At 43.3% G+C, this 26,176-nt stretch overlaps 1 protein-coding gene across 2 annotated transcripts in view; it reads left to right on the forward strand.

The window, feature by feature from the left end:
• The window catches only part of vps39 (VPS39 subunit of HOPS complex), a 104,327-nt gene that overhangs the window by 35,447 nt on the left and 42,704 nt on the right, over positions 1-26,176 (forward strand). For both annotated transcript variants that reach the window (XM_048538316.2, XM_048538317.2), the window contains exons 9-13: positions 6,237-6,357; positions 8,433-8,553; positions 13,295-13,424; positions 14,858-15,000; positions 15,513-15,653. In XM_048538316.2, coding sequence (XP_048394273.1) covers positions 6,237-6,357; positions 8,433-8,553; positions 13,295-13,424; positions 14,858-15,000; positions 15,513-15,653 — 656 coding nt within the window. The remainder of the gene's footprint in view (positions 1-6,236; positions 6,358-8,432; positions 8,554-13,294; positions 13,425-14,857; positions 15,001-15,512; positions 15,654-26,176) is intronic.

Genomic DNA, 26,176 nt, shown 5'->3' on the forward strand with positions numbered 1-26,176 from the left:
TAGTGATGTGTAGATAAGGTGGGTTATCAGGGGATGAATCTGGGTGGGATGCTCTGAGGTTCAGTGTGCTCTTGTCGAGCCAAAGGGCCTGTCTCCACACCACAGGGATTCTGTTATTTTATGAAATTATCGTAGGACTGGAAGTCTAAAATAAAAGTAATACAGCTGGAGAAGCTCCGCAGGTCTGGCAGAGAGAAATAGAGTGAGCAATTAGAGTCCAATAATTCTTCAGAACATTGTATCAAAATCATTCACTTTTTTTCTCTTTCCCTACATGCTGCCAGACATGCTGAGCGTCTGAAGTGCTTTGTTTTGAATCCTCTAACTCAGCTTGATTTTAGTTAGCTTTCTTAACCTGAATCATCTAAATCTAGAATCTGTCCAAACCAATCACTGTTCAAACCACAACCCAAGAAGATGTCTACAGCAAACAAAACCATTATCATCAGTCCCAGCAGCATCTCAGGAGCACAAAAGCTGACATTTCGGGCCTAGACCCTTCATCAGAGAGGGGGATGGGGTGAGGGCTCTGGAATAAATAGGGAGGCGGGGGAGGCGGACCGAAGATGGAGAGAAAAGAAGATAGCTGGAGAGAGTATAGTTGGGGAGGTAGGGAGGGGATAGGTCAGTCCAGGGAAGACGGGCAGGTCAAGGAGGTGGGATGAGGTTAGTAGGTAGATGGGGGCGCGGCTTGGGGTGGGAGGAAGGGATGGGTGAGAGGAAGAACAGGTTAGGGAGGCAGAGACAGGTTGGACTGGTTTTAGGATGCAGTGGGTGGAGGGGAAGAGCTGGGCTGGTTGTGTGGTGCAGTGGGGGGGAGGGGACGAACTGGGCTGGTTTTGGGATGCGGTGGGGGAAGGGGAGGCTTTGAAGCTGGTGAAGTCCACATTGATACCATTAGGCTGCAGGGTTCCCAAGCGGAATATGAGTTGCTGTTCCTGCAACCTTCGGGTGGCATCATTGTGGCACTGCAGGAGGCCCATGATGGACATGTCATCTAAAGAATGGGAGGGGGAGTGGAAATGGTTTGCAACTGGGAGGTGCAGTTGTTTGTTGCGAACCGAGCGGAGGTGTTCTGCAAAGCGGTCCCCAAGCCTCCGCTTGGTTTCCCCAATGTAGAGGAAGCCACACCGGGTACAGTGGATGCAGTATACCACATTGGCAGATGTGCAGGTGAACCTCTGCTTAATGTGGAATGTCATCTTGGGGCCTGGGATAGGGGTGAGGGAGGAGGTGTGGGGGCAAGTGTAGCATTTCCTGCGGTTGCAGGGGAAGGTGCCGGGTGTGGTGGGGTTGGAGGGCAGCGTGGAGCGAACAAGGGAGTCACGGAGAGAGTGTCTCTCCGGAAAGCAGACCGGTGGGGATGGGAAAATGTCTTGGGTGGTGGGGTCGGATTGTAGATGGCGGAAGTGTTGGAGGATGATGCGTTGTATCCGGAGGTTGGTGGGGTGGTGTGTGAGAACAAGGGGGATCCTCTTTGGGTGGGGTGTGAGGGATGTGTTGCAGGAGACGCGGTCAAGGGCGTTCTCGATCACTGGGGGGAAAGTTGCGGTCCTTGACGCCCTTGACTGCGTCTCCCACATTTCCCGCAACACATCCCTCACACCCCGCCCCTGCCACAACCGCCCAAAGAGGATCCCCCTCGTTCTCACCCACCAACCTCCGGATACAACGCATCATCCTCCGACACTTCCGACATCTACAATCCGACCCCACCACCCAAGACATTTTTCCATCCCCACCCCTGTCTGCTTTCCGGAGAGACCACTCTCTCCGTGACTCCCTTGTTCTCTCCACACTGCCCTCCAACCCCACCACACCCGGCACCTTCCCCTGCAACCGCAGGAAATGCTACACTTGCCCCCACACCACCTCCCTCACCCCTATCCCAGGCCCCAAGATGACATTCCACATTAAGCAGAGGTTCACCTGCACATCTGCCAATGTGGTATACTGCATCCACTGTACCTGGTGTGGCCTCCTCTACATTGGGGAAACCAAGCGGAGGCTTGGGGACCGCTTTGCAGAACACCTCCGCTCGGTTCACAACAAACAACTGCACCTCTCAGTCGCAAACCATTTCCACTCCCCCTCCCATTCTTTAGATGACATGTCCATCATGGGCCTCCTGCAGTGCCACAATGATGCCACCCGAAGGTTGCAGGAACAGCAACTCATATTCCGCTTGGGAACCCTGCAGCCTAATGGTATCAATGTGGACTTCACCAGCTTCAGAATCTCCCCTTCCCCCACCGCATCCCTAAACCAGCCCAGTTCGTCCCCTCCCCCCCCCCACTGCACCACACAACCAGCCCAGCTCTTCCCCTCCACCCACTGCATCCCAAAACCAGTCCAACCTGTCTCTGCCTCCCTAACCTGTTCTTCCTCTCACCCATCCCTTCCTACCTACTAACCTCATCCCACCTCCTTGACCTGCCTGTCTTCCCTGGACTGACCTATCCCCTCCCTACTTCCCCACCTATACTCTCTCCACCTATCTTCTTTTCTCTCCATCTTCGGTCCCCCTCCCCCCCCCCCCCCCCCCCCCCCCTATTTATTCCAGAACCCTCACCCCATCCCCCTCTCTGATGAAGGGTCTAGGCCCGAAATGTCAGCTTTTGTGCTCCTGAGATGCTGCTGGGCCTGCTGTGTTCATCCAGCCTCACGTTTTATTATCTTGGATTCTCCAGCATCTGCAGTTCCCATTATCACATTATCATCAGTCTTCTGTTTTTGATTAAGTTTATTTAAATAAAAACTTCAATGTCCATAGTTACCTCTTTCCAAACAAAAAAACAAATTCACTATTTCTGTCAGACTTGAAATAAATCCATTTTCCACAATCCTTCAAAACCTACATCCTCTCAGCAATTTTAAATGTAGAGAAAACTGTATACTCCTGTGCTGTCACCTCTGGTGGGTCTCCCCGGCAGATGGAACAGGTCGTACTCAAGGATGGTAATGTTGTCTGCGTCATATTCATGCTCACTAGATAATGCCTTTCGGACAAGGTCAGGCGGGTGCTTGACTTATCTATTGGGGACCTCTCCCTATGAGTCTGTAATTTGGGTGCAGGCACAAGATGGCTGCTGTGCAAGTTGGCAACAAAATGGCTTCTAGCCTGCAAACTGTGAATTCTGCTAGATCTGCTGTTTGAGCCTGGGAACCTCGCATTCTGCTAGGGCTACAGCATAAATAATCTTGTAATGAAAAGATAATGCAGTACTAACCATTCTAGCTGACCTTCAGTGGCAAATGTTATGGCGCTATATCGTGGGACAATTCAGTAACCTAAGCATTGTGACATAAGTTGTTGACCAGTTAATACTATTGGATTAGGTAACTGTCAATGAGGCAGCATCATGTATTGATTGGAAATTCATTGAAAACACTATGCAATCACACCATGTACTCTGCTTTAAGAAAAGTATAAAATGTCTTTGTATTAACCTATGATGTGCAGCTCCTCCAAAAAGTACGGAAGTGCTCATCTTCTGTGATTCTGGATGATCTGTACCCGGCCAATTGAAGAAAATAAAGAGCAAAGTTTCAAGGAGCCATACACTGCGAGTGTTCATTGACCGATTGCGGAATCGAGAGAGACCCCGGTGGCGGTCCAGATTTACATCCCAATTTTGGCAGAGGATACAGTGCAAACTATAAAACAATTGATTTATACGTAGAGAATGTTATTAATAAACTGTGTTCTCTCCTTTAGATGTATGATTGACTATTTATTGTATACTAATTCCACTACTCCCATTTAGTTTCCTCTCCATTTTTATTCTTTTACTTTTATGCACCTACTTTTGGTTGGGAGAGGGGAAATTTGTCGAGACAGATACTGAAAGCCCATTTTGTCAAAGGAATTAGAGTAGGCTGTGGTGTAGTGGTATTGTCATTGGCCTAGGAATCTAGAGTTCCTTGTATAGCACTGGGGGGACATTGGTTCAGATCTTGCCGTGGCGGTAGATGAAATCAATTTTAATTTAAAAAATTAAAGTTATAAGCTAGTTTCAGTCATAGTGATCATGACACTATTCTCACTTGCCATAAAAATCCATCTGGTTTACTAATGAGCGATGAAATCTACTTGCCTTACTTAGCCTGACTTCCAGAACTACAGCCATGTGACTCTTAAATCACCTCTGAAATGACTGCCAAGCTATCGAAGTGTATCCAGCCACTACAAAGTAGAAAAGGAATGGAACCTACCGTTAACCTAAGCGTCAGACGTGGCAATGGCAAACTCGTCACAATTGACCCTGCACAATCCTTTTTCTGAACATCAAGGGGTCTGTGCTGAAATTGGGAAAGCACCCCCACAGACTAGTTAAGCATCAGCCTGACCTTGTCTGAAAAGTATAACCTAGTGAGTATGACTATGACCCAGACAGCATTGCCATCCTTGAGTATGACCTGTCCCATCTGCAGCCAGACCCACCCGAGGTGGTAGCACAGTAGAATGCAGCCAAGAGGGAGTCATCCTTGCAGTGCTCAACGTTGACTCTAGGCCCTATGAAATCTCATCTCAGGTCATGAGTAAGGCAACCACCCACTCCAAGCCACAGCTGATGAGCAGGTACTAGTCTGTGTTGAATACCAAATTGAAGAAGCACTGATGATAGTAAGGACACAGACTTTGCTCAGTCACCAGACTGGCTTTGCAGCATCATTACTAACCAAGCTAACAGAGTGAAGGGGTTGATTAGACTGGGTCTGCTGTAGTGACGCGCAAACCCATGGTAGGGCAAAATCTACTTGATGTTGCTTTCTCTGATTTCCTTATTACAGATGCATCAGTTGGCGACAGTATTGGTGAAAGTGACCAATTATTGGAAAAACCAATAATTCTGGAGATGAGGATATCCTCCATTGTGTTGTGTGGCACTGGCAGAACAAAATCTGAATGGGCTAGATTTCAAAACAGAACATTCATGAATTACCGAGGGCAATTTTTAGCAGCAAAATTGTATCCTGCCAGAATCTATAGCCTCATAGCTTGCAAATGCCCCAAATATGATTATCATAAATCTAATGGAGCTAAAATGTAAGCCTGCTTGAATGCCAGGTAGTGGGAGCTGCATGTGATAGGCAGAGTTAAGTGATCCATCAACCAGTGGATTAGATCTAAATTCCACAGTCTTGTCACATTTGGTTGTGAATGGTGTTGAGCAACTTTTTATTCGTTCGTGGCTTGTGGGTGTCACTGACTGGCCAGCATTTATGGCCTATCCCTAGTTGGCCTTGAGAAAGTGGTAGTGAGCTGCCTTCTTGAACCGCTGTAGCTCACCTGCTGTGGGTTGATCTACAATGCCATTAGGGAGAGAATTCCAGGATTTTGACGCATTGGCTGTGAAGGAATGGTAATATATTTCCAAGCCAGGATGATGAGTGCATTGGGGGTGACCTTTAAGGTAGTGGTCTTCATACATATCTACTGCTTTTGTCCTTCTATACTGAAGTGATTCTGGGTTTGAAAGGTGTTGTTGATGCCAGATGAGTTGTCCAGTTTCATTTCTTTGAGACTTGGTAGCGATTGATATAACCGAATGGTTTGCTAGGCCATTTCAGAGGGCAATTGAGAGCCACATATAGGCCAGTCCAGGTGAGAATGGTAAATTTCCTTCCCAGAAGGGCATTAAACCAGGGTTTTTCCAATAATCAACAATGATTTTATGGTCATCAATAGATTTTCTAAATTCCAGATTTATTTTACAAGTTAATAATTGATAATTTAATAATTTTAAAACTTAATTGATGGCGGTAGATGCCCCCCTAAAATCCCCATCTTCAGTGATAGGTGTGTCCAGTACATCAGTGCAACTGGTAAGGTTGAATTGCAATCATCGTCAGCCAGAAATGCCAATTGAAAGATCCATCTCTGCTTCCTCTTGCGGTCCCCAACGTACAGATGCCACACTTAAGCCTATTTGATTCATTCCACATGATATCAAGAAGAGCTGAATTGTGGAATCACAAATTATTAGCCTCTCATACTATTGCCATTGAAAATACTTGTAGTCCCACAAATGATTTAACTGAGATTAGTTAAATCAACATAGGGAACTGATTTTGAACAAATGGCCACACTAAATGTGCATTAGAAATACTTGTTAGTGGAAACCTTAAAGACAAAAACACTAAACAGACTTTCTGCTAAAGCAAATACACCAGCTTTAAAAAAAAAGTTGTTTCTAAGCAACTGCATTATTTTATACGATTGTTTCCAATAGAACATCAGTCACCTTATATCATAGCAGTGCTACCACGATATGTGGAGATCCGTACCTTTGAGCCACGCCTGCTGGTACAGAGTGTGGAGCTGCAGAGGCCACGTTTTATCACATCAGGAGGGTAAGTAAGAATGCATGTGACAATTGTGGCATCTTGCCAAAACATAGAAAAGGTTTTCAGGAAGTTGAACCAGAAACAGTAATTGCTGGAAGAAAGGGTACTGAAGAAGAGTAACTGGACAGACAAAAGATTAACTTTGATTTCTCTCCACAGATGCTTCCAGACCTGCTGAGTTTTTCCTGCAGTTTCTGTTTTAGTCTCTGATTTCCAGCATCTGCAGTTCTTTCGGGTTTTTCTTGTTTCAGGAAGTTGATACTTCCAAGGAGGCTGTTTTTGTCAACTGAGAACAAAATCATTATATAGCTTGAAAATTGAAGTGTCCTATGGAATGGGGATTTGAATGCAGTACCACAAATTATTAAAGTGAGTACATATGAACATACGATTTAGGAGCAGAAGTGGCCCATTCAGCCCCTTGAGTCTGTTATGCCTTTCAATAAAATATTTTGATTTGTTTGTGTTCTGAATTTCACATTCCCTTCTGACCGTCATGATCTTCAGTTCCTTTGCCTAACAAGAAACTATTTATCTCTACCTTTTTTAAAAGTATTGATTTTCTCCCCACGTCCACTGCCTTAAGACATGAGGGTTCCAAAATCTCTCGTCTCCATCCTAAAAGGGTGCTCTCTAGTTTTCAAATAGTGCCCCCCAATTCTGGACTCATCCACAAAAACAAAATCATCCTTGCCATGTGCACCTTATCAAGACTGTTCCAAATTTTATATTGTATATGTGTTATCTATATACTTTTATACATTAATCAATAATACTGTTCTGTTGCTGATGGTACAGTTTTGTTTTATGTGGCTAATTTATTTATTGTGTGGCACCTTTAATCTTCTCAACAACCTGCTGGTACAGTATTTAATGTGGCAGAACACCTCCACATCCTCTAGATGGCACTGCTTATTCTCAGCTCAGTGGCAACATTGTTTGCACTCAATGTTACTGTTGCCTGCAGAATGCATATTTATACATCTGAAATAATGAGACATGCGCAGCAGTCTATATAGCCACAATATTGTTCCTGTAGTGTGGAGTCAATAGTTTAGACAGCACAATAAAACTTATTCCAATAATATAAGGGCTATTTATCATCCCTTGGCTTTATATTCCAAAAGCTCAGGGCTGCATGGTGGCTCAGTGGTTAGCACTGCAGCCTCACAGCGCCAGGGACCCGGGTTCGATTCCAGCCTCGGGCGACTGTCTGCGTGGACTTTGCACATTCTCCCTGTGTCTGTGTGGGTTTCCTCCCACAGTCTAAAGATGTGATTGGCCATGCTAAAATGCCCATAGTGCTCAGGGGTGTGTGGGTTATAGGGGGATCGGTCTGGGTGAGATGCTTCAATGGGCAGTGTGGACTTGTTGGGCCGAAGGGCCTGTTTCCACACTGTAGGGAATCTAATCTAATCTAATCTTATTTGTGTGTTTTTTAAATCTACTATATTACCTTACATTCATACAAATCAGTAAGTGAGTAAGTCTTTAATTTCTTCCCTATTTCCACACTGATGTCATCTTTCTGTATCACAACACGACAGGCAGTCTGAGTCTTGTTTTGCTTCAGCCATCTTCATTCTGAGGCTACTTTCCACTCATCCATAAGATCAACATTGTTCTAGCAGTCAAAGAGAAACAGTGGCCTAGATGTCTATATTTACCACTATTGATTGAATTATGATGAAGCACTTTCTTGCTTTAAAGAATGGTGTGGTTTTTCAAAGTAATGAGCAAATGAACACCAGAACCATGCAAAAATCAAGCTGATTCCACCTGACTGCTGTTCTTTTTCTAAGAAGGTTGCTTACCATCTCACAAAAATATATATTTTGTAGTCAACCTGTTCAGAGATGCTACAACACATCTCTGGAGCAGGGGGGACTTGAACTCAAACGCAAGGACACTACCACTGCACCACAAGACCCCTCAACTTACAGAAATAATTTAATGATGAAATGATTTAATGATTACCTGGCAACATTTATGATTAAACTAGCAAGCTGGATAGTTGTAATGAACAATCCAATGTTGATTTCTTTGCCTGTCTTTCTCTCCTACTGGTCACCATTTCCCAGGCCTAACATTGTTTATGTGGCTAGCAATCACTTTGTATGGCGACTGGTACCGGTTTCAATTGCAACTCAGATCCGACAGCTTCTTCAGGACAAACAATTTGAATTGGCCTTGCAGCTTGCTGTAAGTATTTTCAACATTTACTTTCACAAATGCATGTCTTGTGAAATTAGCCTGCAAGTTCTGTGTGTATTCAAGGTTTTTGCTCCATCTCTTCCTGCATTTATTAGTTGAAATGACCTTTGGCTGCAATTTTGCAGTATTATGTCAAATCATGGCTTAGGATCAATGGTTAACTAATGTGTTCCCTGTTGAGAGAAGTGAAGTATATACTAGACTACTCCACGTAATTTTTACTGAATGCATTTATAAAGAACAAGGTGTATTTGATTGTATAAAATTAGAATATAAAAACAGTTACAGCCAGAGACACAGTAAGGCACGTTCAAGGAAGAAATGATCAAGATACAGATAAGACAGATCAATACATGCAATTCAGTGCAGTGGCATGAATAAATAGTATGACGCAACTTGGAGCGAAGAGGATGGAGAAATTTTTCTAAATAAGATGAAGACAGAAGTCTGTGGATACAGACAGAGTCATAGGGTATGTTTCCATTATATATGACTCTTCAGTTCAACCTGTCCACACCAAACATGTTCCCAAATTAGATTAGCCCCACCTGCCTGTGCTTGGCCTATATTCCTCCAAACCTTTCCTATTCATGTACTCGTCTAGAAGCCTTCTAAATGTCATTATTGTATCTGTCTCTACCGTGTATCTGTCTTTACCACTTCCTCTGTCATCTCATTCCAAACATGAATGACTGCGTGAAGAAATTGCCCCTCATGTTTTTTTTAATCTTTCTCCTCTCACTGTTTAAAAAATATAACCCTAATTTTGAATTCCTCCATTCCAGGGAAAAAACCTTTGTCATTCACCTTCTCTGTGCCCGTCGTGATTTTATAAACCTCAATAAGATCACACCTTTATATCTCAAACCCTCAGTTCTCCAAGAACTTCAAATAAGACACAATATGTTTTAACACTCTCTCCCTATTGAATATAATTATTAAGTATATTTTGCCAAATCAAAGTTCCAAGTTAAATCTGATCCATCAGCAAGACTTCCTGCTAGTCCCAGTCCATGTAATGAAAGCCTTTCCTTTCCATTTCAAATTTCTTGGATTCCCTTTTTCCTTCTATTTCAAAGCTTTCCTTTTCTCTTACTTTGAACATTTTAGCTTTTCTCTTCTTACTTTCCGTGTCTTCTGATTTTCCTTCTTAGAATTCAAACTTACTATTTCATTTACTATTTTTGGTTTAATTCTCTTCTGCTTTCTGTTTTGAGCTGCTTCATTTATAACTGAATCCTAACTAATTTAGTCAGCATTTTACATAGATTAATCTCCTCTTCCTCAAGCTGCAGATATTGAGGCAATGCTCCAACTATTTGTTTTCATAGTGCCAGTTTGTAAATTTATTTATTTATCAGCAGTGCATAAAAGTTGACATGTTTTACCCTTGCACAGAATTCACAGGTAAGTACTCACTTAAAGGAAAGCCTTTGTGATAGATGTAGCTATTTTGATTTTACAATAAGCTCTACAAAAGCCACTGTGAAATATTGAAATCATTGTGAACTAAAGTCCCTGAAATGTTACTGTTGAAGAGGCATTTTAAAGAGGAGCCTGAGTGCCGTGTTCAGCTGCACAACTCGATCTTTATTCGGAATTCCTTACCAACGCAGCATTGGAGGGATCTCTAGTATACTCTCTACCTTTCCCAATAAAGTACAGGTTATGTATACATACTGCATAACAGTAGTTAAACGCAACATTGACATCAAAGCTTACACTCTAACCTGCATGTCCAATCCTGTGAATACCCAATCAATGATATGCAACATAATGGTCAACCCCAGATCCCAATCACCTATCCGTGGGCTCTTGCAATACATCTTACTGATCACATTCCAATACTGGCTGCTATATCCCTTCCCAGACAATTGCCAGTTGTAACATACATTTGCTTGTTACCAATGACTTTTAAAATTCTGTCCTGCAATTTATAATCCTTTGCTAACCTTACTACAAAAGATTGGAAAGGATGTTAATTTTTACCAGTTGTTGTAAAGTTCGTAAGATCAGCTCTAGTATAAAGTTATTTTATCAAATTAATCATAGTTACAGTTAATACTACGATTCTGTGACGTAGCTGATGATTCGGCGAGCAGCTTCCCTCTTGCACAATTTTGAAAGGTCCAACAAACACATTCTCTCTGCCTAGCAGCTCCCTGTTAATAGATCAACTATTTTTATGCTGCAAGATGATTTAAAACAGAAGTTTGATACTATTATTTATTGTCATTACTTTAAATACTTTTCATACAAATTCTCTTTACTAAATAGAATAGCACCTATTCAAATCCCATTGATAGGAATGAAATTCAATCATTTTTACAGCTTTATAAAGTCATTTTGGGAAAAAAAAGCTCGTTTGTATTTTTTAAGGTTCTAGGGGACTTGACTTCTTTCTCTTCCTTGTTTTGTCATTTTCCTTTGGCATTCTTTCTCTGTTCATTCGGCTGTGAAGCAATGATTGTTTATTCTCACGAGGTGATAGCGAACCTGTTTTACAATTGTTTCAGCTTCACCCGCCCTTGCTATGTTATTTGTTTCTTGTATTGTTACGAAGTTATCTTGTTTTTATATCTTTTCTGTTGTTCTAATTTTCCTGCTGATGGAGTGAAAGTTTCTCTTTACTGCCTATAGTTTTTACTTAAAAGAAAATTCAGCTGAATCCCTTAATGTTAGATTGTCTGTCTGTTTTTATTTATAATTTTAACATACCCATATAGGTTCATTTAACATGCAGTGACAGTTGCCTGAACAGACTTGATTATTGTTGGATCAGACTTTTCTTCTAAATAACGAACTTCGATCGAGCTGGTACCTTTATCAAGGTTCTCTAAGTGTGTTTATTGAAACTAGTCTCTGCGTCCAATGCTGACTGTCTACAGAAATCTAATTAAATTTCCAAATGTCCAGTACATTTAAGCTACTTTTTAATATGAATGTGTCTACTTTAATATGTAATTATCAATATTTAAAAGGGCTCATATAAGGTGAGTCAAGCTTTCCATTTCATGTTAGAATAGGAAACTTCAAGTCAAATGGTTTCTATCCTAGATACCCTTGTCAAAAATGTCTGCATTCTAGCCCCAACCTGCTAAGATTCTATTGCGTCAGCTTCAAAAAAACACAAGCAGCCATTTTGTCACATTGAGCTGTTTGCTACTACAGTTCCGATACCTTTAGAGAACAATAATTCTTGTGTAAACAAATGAACTCACCACTACACAATTTAACATTTTTTACTGATTCCGGCCACTGACTTTTTCTGTGCTGCCTATCAACTGTTTGACACAGAAGGTATCACTCTGAGCTAAGTACTTACTGCCTTAATGGAAAATACAGTTGCTTTCATCTGCCCTCTGAATTTTGGCACTTTTGACCGCATTTGGACTTCTGTGTCTGTAATGAGGTATTTAAACAAGTTATACTGGTGTGACCAACAAGAACATTGATCAGTGGGTTATTGCTGCATTAGTGCTGCTTGGTAATGCTGTCAGTTACACTTTCCAACTCCTGTGAAAATATGCTGATTAGCTGATTTTGTTTTCTGTGAACAAGAAGTACCTTGGACATTTTCCATGTTATTGGGTAGATGGTGATTTTGTGGCTTGTACTGGAACTGCTTGACTGGGGATGCATTTATTCCTGGAACACAATCATTGGTATAAATGGTATCTGTGATGGTGGGGACTTCAAGAGGATGTCAAGAATGATCATCCATTTAGAACTCTGTCTGAAGGTGCTAATGAATACTTCAACCTTGTGTTTTACATTCAAGTGCAGAGCTCCACCGTTATTTAGGATGGGGTATCTCATGGAACTTCTACCTTTCATTATTGCTTAACTTTACACACTATTCTCAACTGAATGTGGCTGCACTTGAAAACTTTGACCTAATCTATTATTTGTGGGATTGTTTCTCTCTTTATAACATGCACCTTCCACAGCCCGTCTTATTTTAAGCTCCTCTACACAGCTCATTGTGCAAGATTTGGTCATCGGGCTTGATTCTGGTGATATGAGTGAAGGATGTTTCTGACCATTGTGTACAGTTCTGCTTCTGGTGCACGGTGACCTACAGTAGCTCATAAATGCCCACGTTTAGGTTCAAAATTTGTTATTAATCTATTTTCATGTAATATGGCATTAATGAAACATGGTGAGGTGGAGTGTGCCCTTTTTCTGAGTATAGAACTTAAACTACACAAGTAATTTACAGCAGTCAGTCCTATCAACAGACAAATGTTTCCACTGCAGGCAGAATAGTAAGGACAAGGTAAAGTAGCTTATTCCCTAGTTCATTGTTCAATTATGTCAGGACTTACTCAAACCGAAGAAATATATTGTTTACTGTGCTTTATTTCCTGAGTGCTTTCGTTAGGTGGTAAAATGTTCTGAGGTGCACAGGAACATAATATATACAAATAAGACATCAAGCTACACAAGGAGATATTACACCATTTGACCAAAAGCTGGAAATGTGTGTTTTAAGGAGCACCTTAAACAAGGAACAGAGAAGCAAATTTCAGGCAAATTGGTGATTGAATGGAGAACAGAGTAAGACTGAGTCTTACATTAACCTTTTCTGTTCCAAAATCCACTTATTCAATTCAATTTTGTATTTGGGTGCTGGGTGTCCTGTGATAATTTGAAACTTTAGGAAAAAATCCATGACAGGTCACCCATGCTTGAGTATTTGTCTGAAGAGTTGCTGTTTTTGTTTCAGAAAATGAAAGACGACTCCGACAGTGATAAGTGGCAGCAGATTCACCATATTCAGAACCTGTTTGCATTCAATCTGTTTTGCCAAAAACGCTTTGATGACTCCATGCAGGTCTTTGCTAAGCTCGGCACAGGTGAGAACATGGCCTTATTGTTTATAATTTGGATCAACTATATTTACAGTGCAGTACAGAAGTAAGGCTCAAAAGAAAAGAAAGAATTGATATCTTCTCTAAAAATACTTCTTATTGCTTTCTTTTTATTCCATTCATCAATTCTAATAAGCATGAACTGTTGATCACTGACACTGAACTTATATTTTAAAGCTGCTCCTGTTGAAAAGGAGAAAGAGAGAGAAAGAAGGTAATATGTATTTGGAGACCTTGGAAATTAACTTAGAGTCAACAGCTCTATGATGGCTGTAATGTCAACATGTGAGAATACAAGGGAAGATGGTACCACTACAAATTTGATGCATTAATGGAATTGGAGGGATGGTTAACTTATGAAATTATTTGCAAACTGAAGAGTTTTGAAGCATATTTGGGTGATCACTTTTTAAGCAGTGAGAAGCACTGATTTTGAACATGTCAAAATATGGCACTGAAGAATGTTGCCTCAGAGTTCAACGGGACCTTGATCAGTTGGGCCAATGGGCCGATGAGTGGCAAATAGAAGTTAATTTAGATAAATGTAAGGTGTTGCATTTTGGATAGGTAAATCAAGGCAGTACCAATGCACTTAATAGTGAAGCTCTGGAGAGTGTTGCTGAGCAAAGAGACCTTTGAGTGCAGATTCATTGTTCCTTCAAAGTAGAGTCACAGGTAGGCAGGATAGTGAAGAAGGTGTTTGGTATGCTTGACTCTATTGGTCAGTGCATTGAGTGTAGGAGTTGCGAGATCATGTTGTAGCTGTACAGGACATTGGTTAGGCCACTTTTGGAATATTGCATTTGGTTCTGCTGTCTCTGCTATTGGAAGGATGTTGTGAAACTTGAAATGGTTCAGAAAAGATGTACAGGACTGTTGCCAGGATTGGAGGGTTTGAGCAACAGGGAGAGGCTGAATTGGCTGCGAATATTTTCCATGAGAGGTGACGTTATAAACCTCATGGTTTATAAAATCATGAGGGGCATGGTGAGGATGAATAGTCAAGGTCTTTTCCCCGGGGGTGGGAGAGTCCAAAACTAGAGGGCATAGGTTCAAGGTGAGAAGGAAAAGATTGTAAAGGGACCTAAGGGGCAACTTACTCATGCAGAGGATGATGCATGCATGGAGTAAACTGCCGGAGGGAGTGGTGGAGGCTGGTACAATTACAATACTTAAAAGGCATCGGGATGGATATATGAATAGGAAGGGTTTAGAGGGGTAAGGGTCAAATGGACTAGATTTATTTAGGATGTCTGGTCAGCATGGACGAGTTGGACAGAAGGGTCTGTTTCCATGCTGTATAGTTCTGTGGCTCTGTGATAGCCTGCTAAAGTTGTTAGACAGATTTTGTTTCCAAGTAGAGTTGACTTAAATTCATTACATACCCTTCATTAACTTTTTTGTATTTGATTTTTCAGATCCCACTCATGTAATTGGGCTGTATCCAGACCTGTTGCCTGCTGACTACAGGAAACAACTTCAGTATCCAAATCCTCTTCCCACACTATCTACTGCAGAACTGGAGAAAGCACACTTAGCACTTATAGACTACTTGACACAGGTAAAAATTCCCATGTGTTTCCAACCTAATGGATTTATATGAACCTAAAAAGATGATGTAGGGCATATACATAACCTCTTGTGAATGAATGTGCCTGTGAGCTCAAGACCTGCTCAAAGTAAATGTACCTGGACGGGAGCTGGGTTTGTTCAATATTTAGCATAAAGAAAAGAACTTGAATCAGTAGGCTGATTTGCTTGACATGATTATGCCATGTGGAGTGGGTGATGCAGGAATCTTATTTATGGAGCAGTGTGGAAGTACCCTAGGATTTGGAGATAACTGGAAAGATTAGTGTACTTCCTGGTGTGTGTGAATATCATTGGACTGGAGGTAGTTTGTATCCACCTGTGAAGATATGCAGAATTTAATGTGGGCAAACGTCTGCTGTGAGCAGTGGAATGAAGCATATAGTGATCTCATAGTAAAACACACAGTGGATTTAAAGCCAACGTTCTTGAAATCATGTTGTCCTTCTTTAACTTGTTTATAATTTTTACATTTCTTCCAAGAAACGAACCCATCTGGTAAAGCAATTGCATGATTCAGAACCCTCTACCACGTCACCCCTGGTGGAAGGAACGCCAATCATCAAGTCAAAGAAAAAATTGCTCCAGATCATTGATACAACATTACTGAAGTGTTATCTTCATGTGAGTATTACAGTGTTCTGATTTAGAAAAGCAGTAAATGCACCTTCAGAATGAATGGTTTTTTTTTCAGTCCAAGTTCTGAACCTGGAATGAGAATGATTTTTAAAGAGGTTGGCTGGCTTATGATATTGCCCTCCTACTCACTGTTCTTAAGGCTGTTATAACAAAAAAATGTGTGCAAATGTCAAAAAGACAAATTTAAAGGTACTTCATATGTCAATGTTCCATTTCCTCAATAAAATAGACAATAAACAGCACAAATAATTGTAAGTAGGTACAGTATAGTTGTGATTATAGAGCTTAGCAATAGGATGACTAAGGCAGGGAACTGAGCACCAGAGGGTATTGCATTTTTAAGCACGACAGACAAATTAGAAGAGGAGATGGGTGGTATTCTTAGTGAAATCAATGCAATAGTGAGAATGGATACTGGTTCAGAAAATGTAGATGCAGAATAAATCTGGGTGGAATCAAGAAGCAACAAGGAGTGGGGAAAAAAGTTTAATGGGAGTTGAGTATTGGCCTCAAAACGGTAGGTAGAGGTTGCATTCAACAGCAAATTAGACATGCATACAGCAAGAGACTATTATAATCACTGGTGACTGTAATCTACATTTTAAACTGGTTAAACCACCTCAGGAATTAGTTTGGTGCAGTGTAATTATGAGATTATGTACAGGACTCTTAGACTGGTACATACAGGAACTGACAAAGGAACAGGCTATCCTAGATTTGATTTTGTGAAATGAGAAAAGGTTCATTAATAATCTTGTTGTGCGAGGTTGCTGGGAAAAGTGATCATGACCTACTAGAACTCTTCAATGGGAGGAAAAAGTGAAGTGAAGTGGCATAATTTGAAACTAGGTCCCTCTGATGAAGGATCTAGGCCCAAAACGTCAGCTTTTGTGCTCCTGAGATGCTGCTTGGCCTGCTGTGTTCATCCAGCCTCACATTTTATTATCTTATAATTTGTAGTTTCCTTTATTTAGATTTGAGGGATGAGTTGCAATAGATTGAGTAACTTCATTCAGAAAAAATGACATAGGCTAATGTTTGGGAGTGACTGCATGCATTTCAACAGTCATTCTTTCCATAATAGGCAAAAGAATATGTGGCTAACAAAATAAGTTAGTACTAGTCCTAAAGAGAGGTTATATAAAATTGCTGGAAAAACTAGCAAACTTGCAGATTGGAATGAGTTTAGAGTTCAGCAAACAGTGACCAAAAGATTGTTGAAGAGCAGAAAAATAGAATGACAGTAAACTTGCAAAGAACATAACATAACACAGACGGTAAGAGTGTCTATCAGTATATGAAAAGGAAAATATTAGTGAAGATAAATGCCAAGTCCTTTATATCCTGAAATGGGTGAATTGGTAATGGAGATCAAAGAAATTGGTGCAATTAAGCAACTACTTTAGTTCAGATTCACAGAAGCAGGCACAAATAACTTAGACCATAAGACGTAGGAGTAGAAGTAAGGCCATTCGGCCCATCAAATCCATTCCCGCCATTTAAATCATGGCTGATGGGCATTTCAACTCCACTTCCCTGCACTCTCCCCGTGGCCCTTGATTCCTTCTGAGATCAAGAATTTGTCAATCTCTGCCATGAAGGCATCCAACGTCCCGGCTTCCACTGCACTCCGAGGCAATGACTTCCACAAGCCCACCACTCTCTGGGTGAAAAAATGTCATCTCATTTCAGTTTTAAATTTACCACCTCTAATTTTAAGGCTGTGCCCACGTGTCCTAGTCTCCCCGCCTAACGAAAACAACTTCCTAGCGTCCACCCCTTCTCAACCATACATTATCTTGTAAGCTTCTATTAGATCTCCCCTCAACCTTCTAAACTCTAATGAGTACAATCCCAGGATCCTTAGCCGCTCATCATACGATAAACCTACCATTCCAGGGATCATCCGTGTGAATCTCCGCTGGACACGCTCCAGGGCTAATATGTCCTTCCTGAGGTGTGGGGCCCAAAATTGGACACAGTATTCTAAATGAGGCCTAACTAGAGCTTTATAAAGCCTCAGAAGCACATCGCTGCTTTTATATTCCAACCCTCTTGAGATAAACAACAACATTCCATTTGCTTTCTTAATTACAGACTCTACCTGCAAGTTAACCTTCAGAGAATCCAGGACCAACGCTCCCAGATCCCTTTGTACTTCTGCTTTGCGAATTTTCTCACCATTTAGAAAATAGTCCATGCCTGTTTTCTTTTTTCCAAAGTGCAAAACCTCACATTTACTCACATTGAATTTCATCAGCCATTTCCTGGACCACTCACCTAAACTGTCTAAATCTTTCTGCAGCTTCCCCACCTCCTTGGTACTACCTGCCTGTCCATCTATCTTTGTATCATCGGCAAACTTCGCCAGAATGCCCCCAGTCCCTTCAGCCAGACCATTAATATATAAAGTGAACAGCTGCGGCCCCAACACTGAACCCTGCTGGACACCACTCATTACCGGTTGCCATTCTGAAAAAGAGCCTTTTATCCCAACTCTCTGCCTTCTGTCAGATAGCCAATCCTCAATCCAAACTTAACAGAGATGCCAAGGAAGCATGTTTCTGTTAGGAAGGACAAATTGAAGGAAATTAGTACTATTTAAAGAAAGAAGTACTGGAAAAATTAATGGGACTGAAGGCTGATAAATTCCCGAGGTCTGAATTTGCATCTCAGGTTACTAAATGAGGTGGCCATGTGCTCCTGAGATGCTGCTGGGCTTGCTGTGTTCATCCAGCCTCACATTTTATTATCTTGGATTCTCCAGCATCTGCAGTTCCCATTATCATGAAAATAGTGGATGCGTTGGTTGTTATCTTCGTGATTCTATCAATACGGGAACAAATCTGGCAAAGTTCCAGACAAAGGTAAACCTGCTGTTTTTAAAAAAGGAGTGACGGAGACAACAGCAAAATACAAAATAAGAATAGAAAGATCTTCAGATGCCAAAACTCAGAAATAAGGAATTTTCAGAAAACTCAGCAAGTCTGGCAGCACCTGTGGAGAGAAAATGGAGTTAACATTTCGGGTCCAGTGACCCTTTCTTAAGGGTCACTGGACCCGAAATGGTCCCTCCGATTTCTGTCCACAGTGCTGCCAGACCTGCTGAGCTTTTCCAGCAATTCCTGTTTTTGGAGCAGGGAAATATAAACTATTTAGCTTGATTTTAGGATTAGAAAAAATGTTGGCCTATTAAAAAGGTATAATGTCAGGACATGCAATGAGATTCTACAAATCCAGCATGGATTTCTGAAAGGGAAATGACATTTGACAGTTTTCAATTCCCCATTCCCTGGGAAAAAGAATATAGACATTTGTTCAATCCATGCCTCTCATGAGTTTATAAACCTCAATAAGGTCACCCTTATTCTCCTATGTTCCAAGGAATAAAGTCCTATCCAGTCCAACCTTTCCATATAACTCAGGCCTACTAGTCCTAGCAACATCCTCGTAAATCTTCTTCAGATACTTTCCAGTCTAACTATGTCTTTCCAATAACATGGTGACCAAAACTGTGCACAGTACCCCGGGTGTGGCCTCGCCAATGATTTATGCAACTGTAACATAACGTCTCAATGCCTGTACCAATGAAGGCCAGCATGCTAAATGCCTCATTCACCACCCTGTCTACACTGATTTCAGTGAACTATGTACTTGTACTCCTAGGTCCCGCTGTTCCACAACACTCCTCAGGACCTTACCATTTACTATATAAGACCAACCTTAGTTTGACTTTCCAAAGTGCAACACCTCACACTTTTCTGCAGTGAATTGCAGTTGCCAATCCTCAACTCACTTACCCATCTGATCGAGATCCCTCTGTAATTTTTGATAACCTTCCTTGCTATCGACGAAACTGCCCAATTGTAACATCTGCAAACTTACGAATCAAGTCTCATACATTCACATCCAGATTATTTTTATAGATAACAAATAACAAAGGTCCTAGCACCACCCCTGTGGCACACCACTAGTCACAGGCCTCCAGTCCAAGAAACAACCTTCAGCCATCACCCTCTGCTTCCTACCATTGAGTCAATTTTGAATCCAATTAGCTAGCTCTCCCTGGATCCCATGCGACCTACCTTTCATGACTTGCTGCCACGCGGGACCTTACCAAAGGGATCACTAAAGTCCATGTGGACAACATGCATGCCCTACCCTCCTCTCTCCTCTTGGGTACCTTTTCAAAAAAATTGTAATTGATTTATCAGATATGACATCCCACGCACAAATCCATGATGACTGGATAGTCATAGTCTCATTAGGGACAAATGTTGGTTGATCCTGCCCTTCAGTATACTCTCCAATAACTTGCTTACCACTGATGTCAGGCTTCCTGGCCTGTAGTTCCCTGGCTTGTCTTTGCTACCTTAGTTTTAAAAAATGGAACAGCATTACCTACAGTCCACTCTTTCGGAATTTCACCAGTCGCTACAGATGAAGCAAAAATCTCTGCAAGGGCCTCTGCAATTTCTTCCTTTGCCTCCCACAAGATCTGAGGATGAACTAGATTAGGTACAGGGGATTTATCCACCACAATGCGCTTTAAGGTTCGAATAGCTCCTCTCTGGTAATGTGCATATTGTTCAGAACATCCCCACTTATTTCCCTCATTTCCTGAGCATCCATGATTCTCTCCTCACTAAACACTGAAGCGAAATATTCATTAAAAATCTCCCCCATCTGGTGTGGTTCCACACTTTGGTCATTCTGATCTGTCAGGGAACCTGTTCTCAAGCTATAGAACCTTGTGGGATAATCTTTAATCTTAACTGCCAGTTCCATCTCACACACTCTTCTGTTTCTCTTCTGATTTCCCTCTTAAGTGTGCTCCTAAACTTTTTATAGTCTTTTAGGGATTCACTTGAGCCTGAAAGCTTAAACCCAGTCTTTACCTTCCTTTTTTGCCTGGCCAGAATCTCAATATCCCTTGTCAGCTAGGGATCTCTAAACCTGCCATCTTTCCCTTTACTGTGACAGGGACATATTGTCCCTGGATTCTTGATATCACACTTTTAAAAGTCTCCCATTTGCCATTCATTCCTTTTCCTTCAAACAGTCTCATCTACTCGACTTCTGCTAAATCCTGCCTTATGTCCTGAAATTGGCCCTCCTCTAGTTTGGCACCTTAACCTTTGGTCCTGTACAATTATTTTCCCATAACTATGTTAAAACTAAGAGTTATGGGCCCAAAGTGCTCTCTGACTGACACTTCAGTCACTTGCCTGACCTCATTTCCTAAAAGGAAATCCGGTGTTGCACCCTCTCGAGTAGGGCCCCCTACATATTGATTTAGAAACAATTCTTGGATACATTTGACAGATTCCACCCCATCCAGGCCTTTTACACCCTGAGTAGCCCAGTCAACACAGGGAGTTAAAATCTCCAACCAGTGCCACTCTGTTATTCACACAGGTATCTGCAATCTCTTTACACATCTGTTCCTAAAGTACCTGCTGGCTATTTGGGAGTCTATAATACAGACCCAATAGAGTAACCATCTCCTCCTTGTTTCTAAGTTCTAACCATGTGGCCTCATTTGATGACCCCTTAAGTATGTCCTCTCTTTAATTAAAAGGGTAATTTGCCCTCTTTGCTTATGTGTACTTCTGTTATGCCTGTAGCCTCTATATACTGGAACATTGAGCTGCCAGTTCTGCCCTTCTCTCAGCCATATTTCTGTTGTGGCTATAATATCCCAGTCCCCAGAGCCAATCCATGCTCAGAGCTCATCTGCCTTACCAGTAAGGCCTTGTGTTGAAATAAGTGCACCTTAAGCTGGAAGGCTTTTCCCTCCCTTTACTATGCCCCTGGCTATCCTGAATAGTAGACTTGTTCTTGACGGGTAATGTATTTTCCCCTGACTTGTCAACAGTCCCTCTCGTAATCAGAGCCTCACACCCCCCAGCCAAGCTAGTTTAAACCCTTCTGGGTAACACTAGCAAATCTACCCCTCTGGTTCAAGTGCAACCTGAATCTCTTGAACAGGTTACCTCTACCCCAGAAGAGTTCCCAATGATCCAAGAACTGAACCCCCTACCCCCTCCCCACCATTACCAGCTCCTCAGCCATGCATTCATCTGGCCTATCTTTGTTTCTATCCTTAGTGATGCATGGCACTGGGAGTAATCCAGAGATCACTATCCTTGAGATCCTGTTTTTTAACTTCTTACTTAACACCCTGTACTCGTTTTGCAGGACCCCATCCCTTTGTGCACATGGGAACAAGACATAGGTAGTCAATGACCTCTGGCTGTTCACCCTCTCCTTTCGGAATGTTCTGCAAATGCTCAGAGGCACCTTTGACTCTGGCACCCAGGTGTCACTCCTTGTCACTTATGCAGCGACAGAATCTTCTGTCTGTCCCCTCACAAATAAGTCTCCTATCAGTATCACACCTGTCTGACTGCATCCTTTTCGTCTAATGCTCAGAGCTGCCACTGACCCGATGACTGCTGCTGATAGCCCCGAAAGGTCATCCCATCCATCAGTGTCCAAAGTGATATACCTCCCAATGAGAGGACTATGTGCCTCCCCCACGCACCACTCCCCCCCCCCCCCCCCCCCCCCCCCCCCCCCCCCCCCCCCCCGCCGGTCCTTTTACCTCTTCTGGTGGTCACACACCGGCAGCCTGCACTTTAGGAGTGACCACTTCACTAAGGCTCTAACCAACGATGCTGTCTGCACCCCAGATGATCCTGAGTGCAGCCAACTTCAGCTCCAGTTCCCTAACGTGATCTGTCAGGAGCTGCAGCCGGGTGTGCTTGTCAAAGGTGTAGCCAAGGACACTGGGCATCTCTCTGCTGTCCTACATCCTGCAAGAGGAGCATGCCACTGCCCTAACTGCCATCTCTACTGCCTTGAGTTTAGATAGAAAGAAAGTAGCATTAAAGGCCCCTTACCTGCTCTTATCTGTACCCCTGCTCAGCCTCTCATGCCAAAGCGCTGTTGAGTAAAGACCTCAGCACTTCCACTCTAATACTGGCCCACTTTCTTAATGGCTGATCCCTTGTACATTTTTACCTTGACAATTGTCCTGACAGAGCCCTCTTTTTTTGGGTCAGAGGAGGAAGAACGGTGTGAAACACCAGTGTAGTGCTTCAGATTTAAACATACCTTGACATCGGGTTCTCTCTAACCTGCTGTACAATCATGATTAGGTGTAATTGGATTTTCAGGAATTTTAATGTAAAGTTCCACAAAAGAGGAATGTGTCAGAAAAATCAAAGTACATGGAATGGGGACAGTATACTAGGTATGAATTGAGAAATGATTAGCAGAATAGGAATAAATTAGTCCTTTTTTTGGAGTAGAAGGTGGTGAAAGTTTGTGTACCGCAGGCATCAGCACTTGGTCTCCCCTGCTATTCATAATGCAATCCGACAATTTGGATATGGCAGTCAGATTTAATACTCCAGGTTTGACCACAAAATAAGACAGAATTGAGTGGTGAGTAGAAGGTAAACAGGCTTCAAGGTCGTTTAGACAAGTTGAGTGAGTGGATAGATCCAGTTTTAATGTGGATAATTGTGAAGTTTAAGAAATAGTGTCAGAGTATTACTAAAATGGTGATTGGGGAAAAGTGATGTACAAAGCTACTCGGGTATCTTTGTACACCATTCACTGCTGGCATGCAGGCAGAGGCAGCAAGCAGTTAGGAAAACATATGGTATGTTGGCCTTCTTTGCAAGAGGATTTCATTACAAGGACAAGAACATCTTACTAAAGCTTGGTGAGACCACATCCTGGAGTATTGCGACGTTTTGATCTTACCTAAGAAAAGATATATTTGACATGAGGAGGTGCAGTAATGGTCCATCACTGACAAATCTTTCATCCAGGAATCCAAGGAGGAGAGATTGGGTTGACTGGTCCTGTATTCAATGGTGTTTAAAAGAATTAGAGAACATTGCACTTAAATGTATAAAATTAAGACAGGGCTGGATAGATAGGATGCAGTGATGCTTCTCCTGACTGGAAGCTCAAGAACAAAGAATCTCAGGATATCAGGTAAGCATTTTGCAGTGAGATGTGGAGAAGATTTTTCAGTCAGAGTGATCTAGGACCTGTTGTTTTTATTAGTAATAGTAGTCCAACTGCTGATTATTCTCTTGACGCAATGTAATCTGTTCTCTGTTTTATAAAAGGTACCAACACCAGAATGTGATGCATATAAAATGTGAGGCAGGATGAACACAGCAGGCCAAGCAGCATCTCAGGAGCACAAAAGCTGACGTTTCGGGCCTAGACCCTTCATCAGAGAGGGGGATGGGGAGCGGGAACTGGAATAAATAGGGAGAGAGGGGGAGGCGGACCGAAGATGGAGAGTAAAGAAGATAGGTGGAGAGAGTATAGGTGGGGAGGTAGGGAGGGGATAGGTCAGTCCAGGGGAGACGGACAGGTCAAGGAGGTGGGATGAGGTTAGTAGGTAGATGGGGGTGCGGCTTGGGGTGAGAGGAAGAACCGGTTAGGGAGGCAGGGACAGGTTGGACTGGTTTTGGGATGCAGTGGGTGGGGGGGGAAAGAGCTGGGCTGATTGTGTGGTGCAGTGGGTGGAGGGGACGAACTGGGCTGGTTTAGGGATGCAGTAGGGGAAGGGGAGATTTTGAAACTGGTGAAGTCCACGTTGATACCATTGGGCTGCAGGGTTCCCAGGCGGAATATGAGTTGCTGTTCCTGCAACCTTCGGGTGGCATCATTGTGGCAGTGCAGGAGGCCCATGATGGACATGTCATCTAGAGAATGGGAGGGGGAGTGGAAATGGTTTGCGACTGGGAGGTGCAGTTGTTTGTTGCGAACTGAGCGGAGGTGTTCTGCAAAGCGGTCCCCAAGCCTCCGCTTGGTTTCCCCAATGTGGAGGAAGCCGCACCGGGTACAGTGGATGCAGTATACCACATTGGCAGATGTGCAGGTGAACCTCTGCTTAATGTGGAATGTCATCTTGGGGTCTGGGATAGGGGTGAGGGAGGAGGTGTGGGGGCAAGTGTAGCATTTCCTGCGGTTGCAGGGGAAGGTGCCGGGTGTGGTGGGGTTGGAGGGCAGTGTGGAGCAAACAAGGGAGTCACGGAGAGAGTGGTCTCTCCGGAAAGCAGACAGGGGAGGGGATGGAAAAATGCCTTGGGTGGTGGGGTCGGATTGTAAATGGCGGAAGTGTCGGAGGATGATGCGTTGTATCCGGAGGTTGGTAGGGTGGTGTGTGAGAACGAGGGGGATCCTCTTGGGGCGGTTGTGGCGGGGGCGGGGTGTGAGGGATGTGTTGCGGGAAATACGGGAGACGCGGTCAAGGGCGTTCTCGATGACTGGGTGGGGGGGAAGTTGCGGTCCTTAAAGAACTTGGACATCTGGGATGTGCAGGAGTGGAATGTCTTATCGTGGGAGCAGATGCGGCGGAGGCGGAGGAATTGGGAATAGGGGATGGAATATTTGCAGGAGGGTGGGTGGGAGGAGGTGTATTCTAGGTAGCTGTGGGAATCGGTGGGCTTGAAATGGACATCAGTTACAAGCTGGTTGCCTGAGATGGAGACTGAGGTGTCCAGGAAGGTGAGGGATGTGCTGGAGATGGCCCAGGTGAACTGAAGGTTGGGGTGGAAGGTGTTGGTGAAGTGGATGAACTGTTCGAGCTCCTCTGGGGAGCAGGAGGCGTCGCTGATACAGTCATCAATGTACCGGAGGAAGAGGTGGGGTTTGGGGCCTGTGTAGGTGCAGAAGAGGGACTGTTCCACGTAACCTACAAAGAGGCAGGCATAGCTGGGGCCCATGCGGGTGCCCATGGCCACCCCCTTAGTCTGTAGGAAGTGGGAGGAGTCAAAAGAGAAGTTGTTGAGTGTGAGGGCGAGTTCAGCTAGGCGGATGAGAGTGTCGGTGGAGGGGGACTGGTCGGGCCTGCGGGACAGGAAGAAGCGGAGGGCCTTGAGGCCATCTCCATGCGGAATGCAGGTGTACAGGGACTGGACGCCCATGGTGAATATGAGGTGTTGGGGGCCAGGGAATTGGAAGTCCTGGAGGAGGTGGAGGGCATGGGTGGTGTCATGGACGTAGGTGGGGAGTTCCTGGACCAAAGGGGAGAAAATGGAGTCCAGATAGGTGGAGATGAGTTCGGTGGGGCAGGAGCAGGCTGAGACGATGGGTCGACCAGGGCAGGCAGGTTTGTGGATTTTGGGAAGGAGATAGAAACGGGCCGTGCGGGGTTGGGGAACAATGAGGCTGGAGGCTGTGGGTGGGAGGTCCCCTGAGGTGATGAGGTCGTGAATGGTGTTGGAGATGATGGTTTGGTGCTCGGGTGTGGGGTCATGATCGAGGGGGCGGAGGAGGTGGTGTCGGAGAGTTGGCGTCTGGCCTCGGCGATGTAGAGGTCAGTGCGCCATACTACCACTGCGCCACCCTTGTCTGCGGGTTTGATTATAAAATGATTTGTTGTGATTAGTGTCTGGCACAGTCGTTGATCAAAGATCAGTTTTAGGGAGCATCTTAAAGGAGTCGAGAGAGATGTAGATGTTTAGGAAATA

Source organism: Stegostoma tigrinum, chromosome 10 (genome assembly GCF_030684315.1).
Source record: "Stegostoma tigrinum isolate sSteTig4 chromosome 10, sSteTig4.hap1, whole genome shotgun sequence".
NCBI classification, from domain to species: Eukaryota; Metazoa; Chordata; class Chondrichthyes; order Orectolobiformes; family Stegostomatidae; genus Stegostoma; species Stegostoma tigrinum.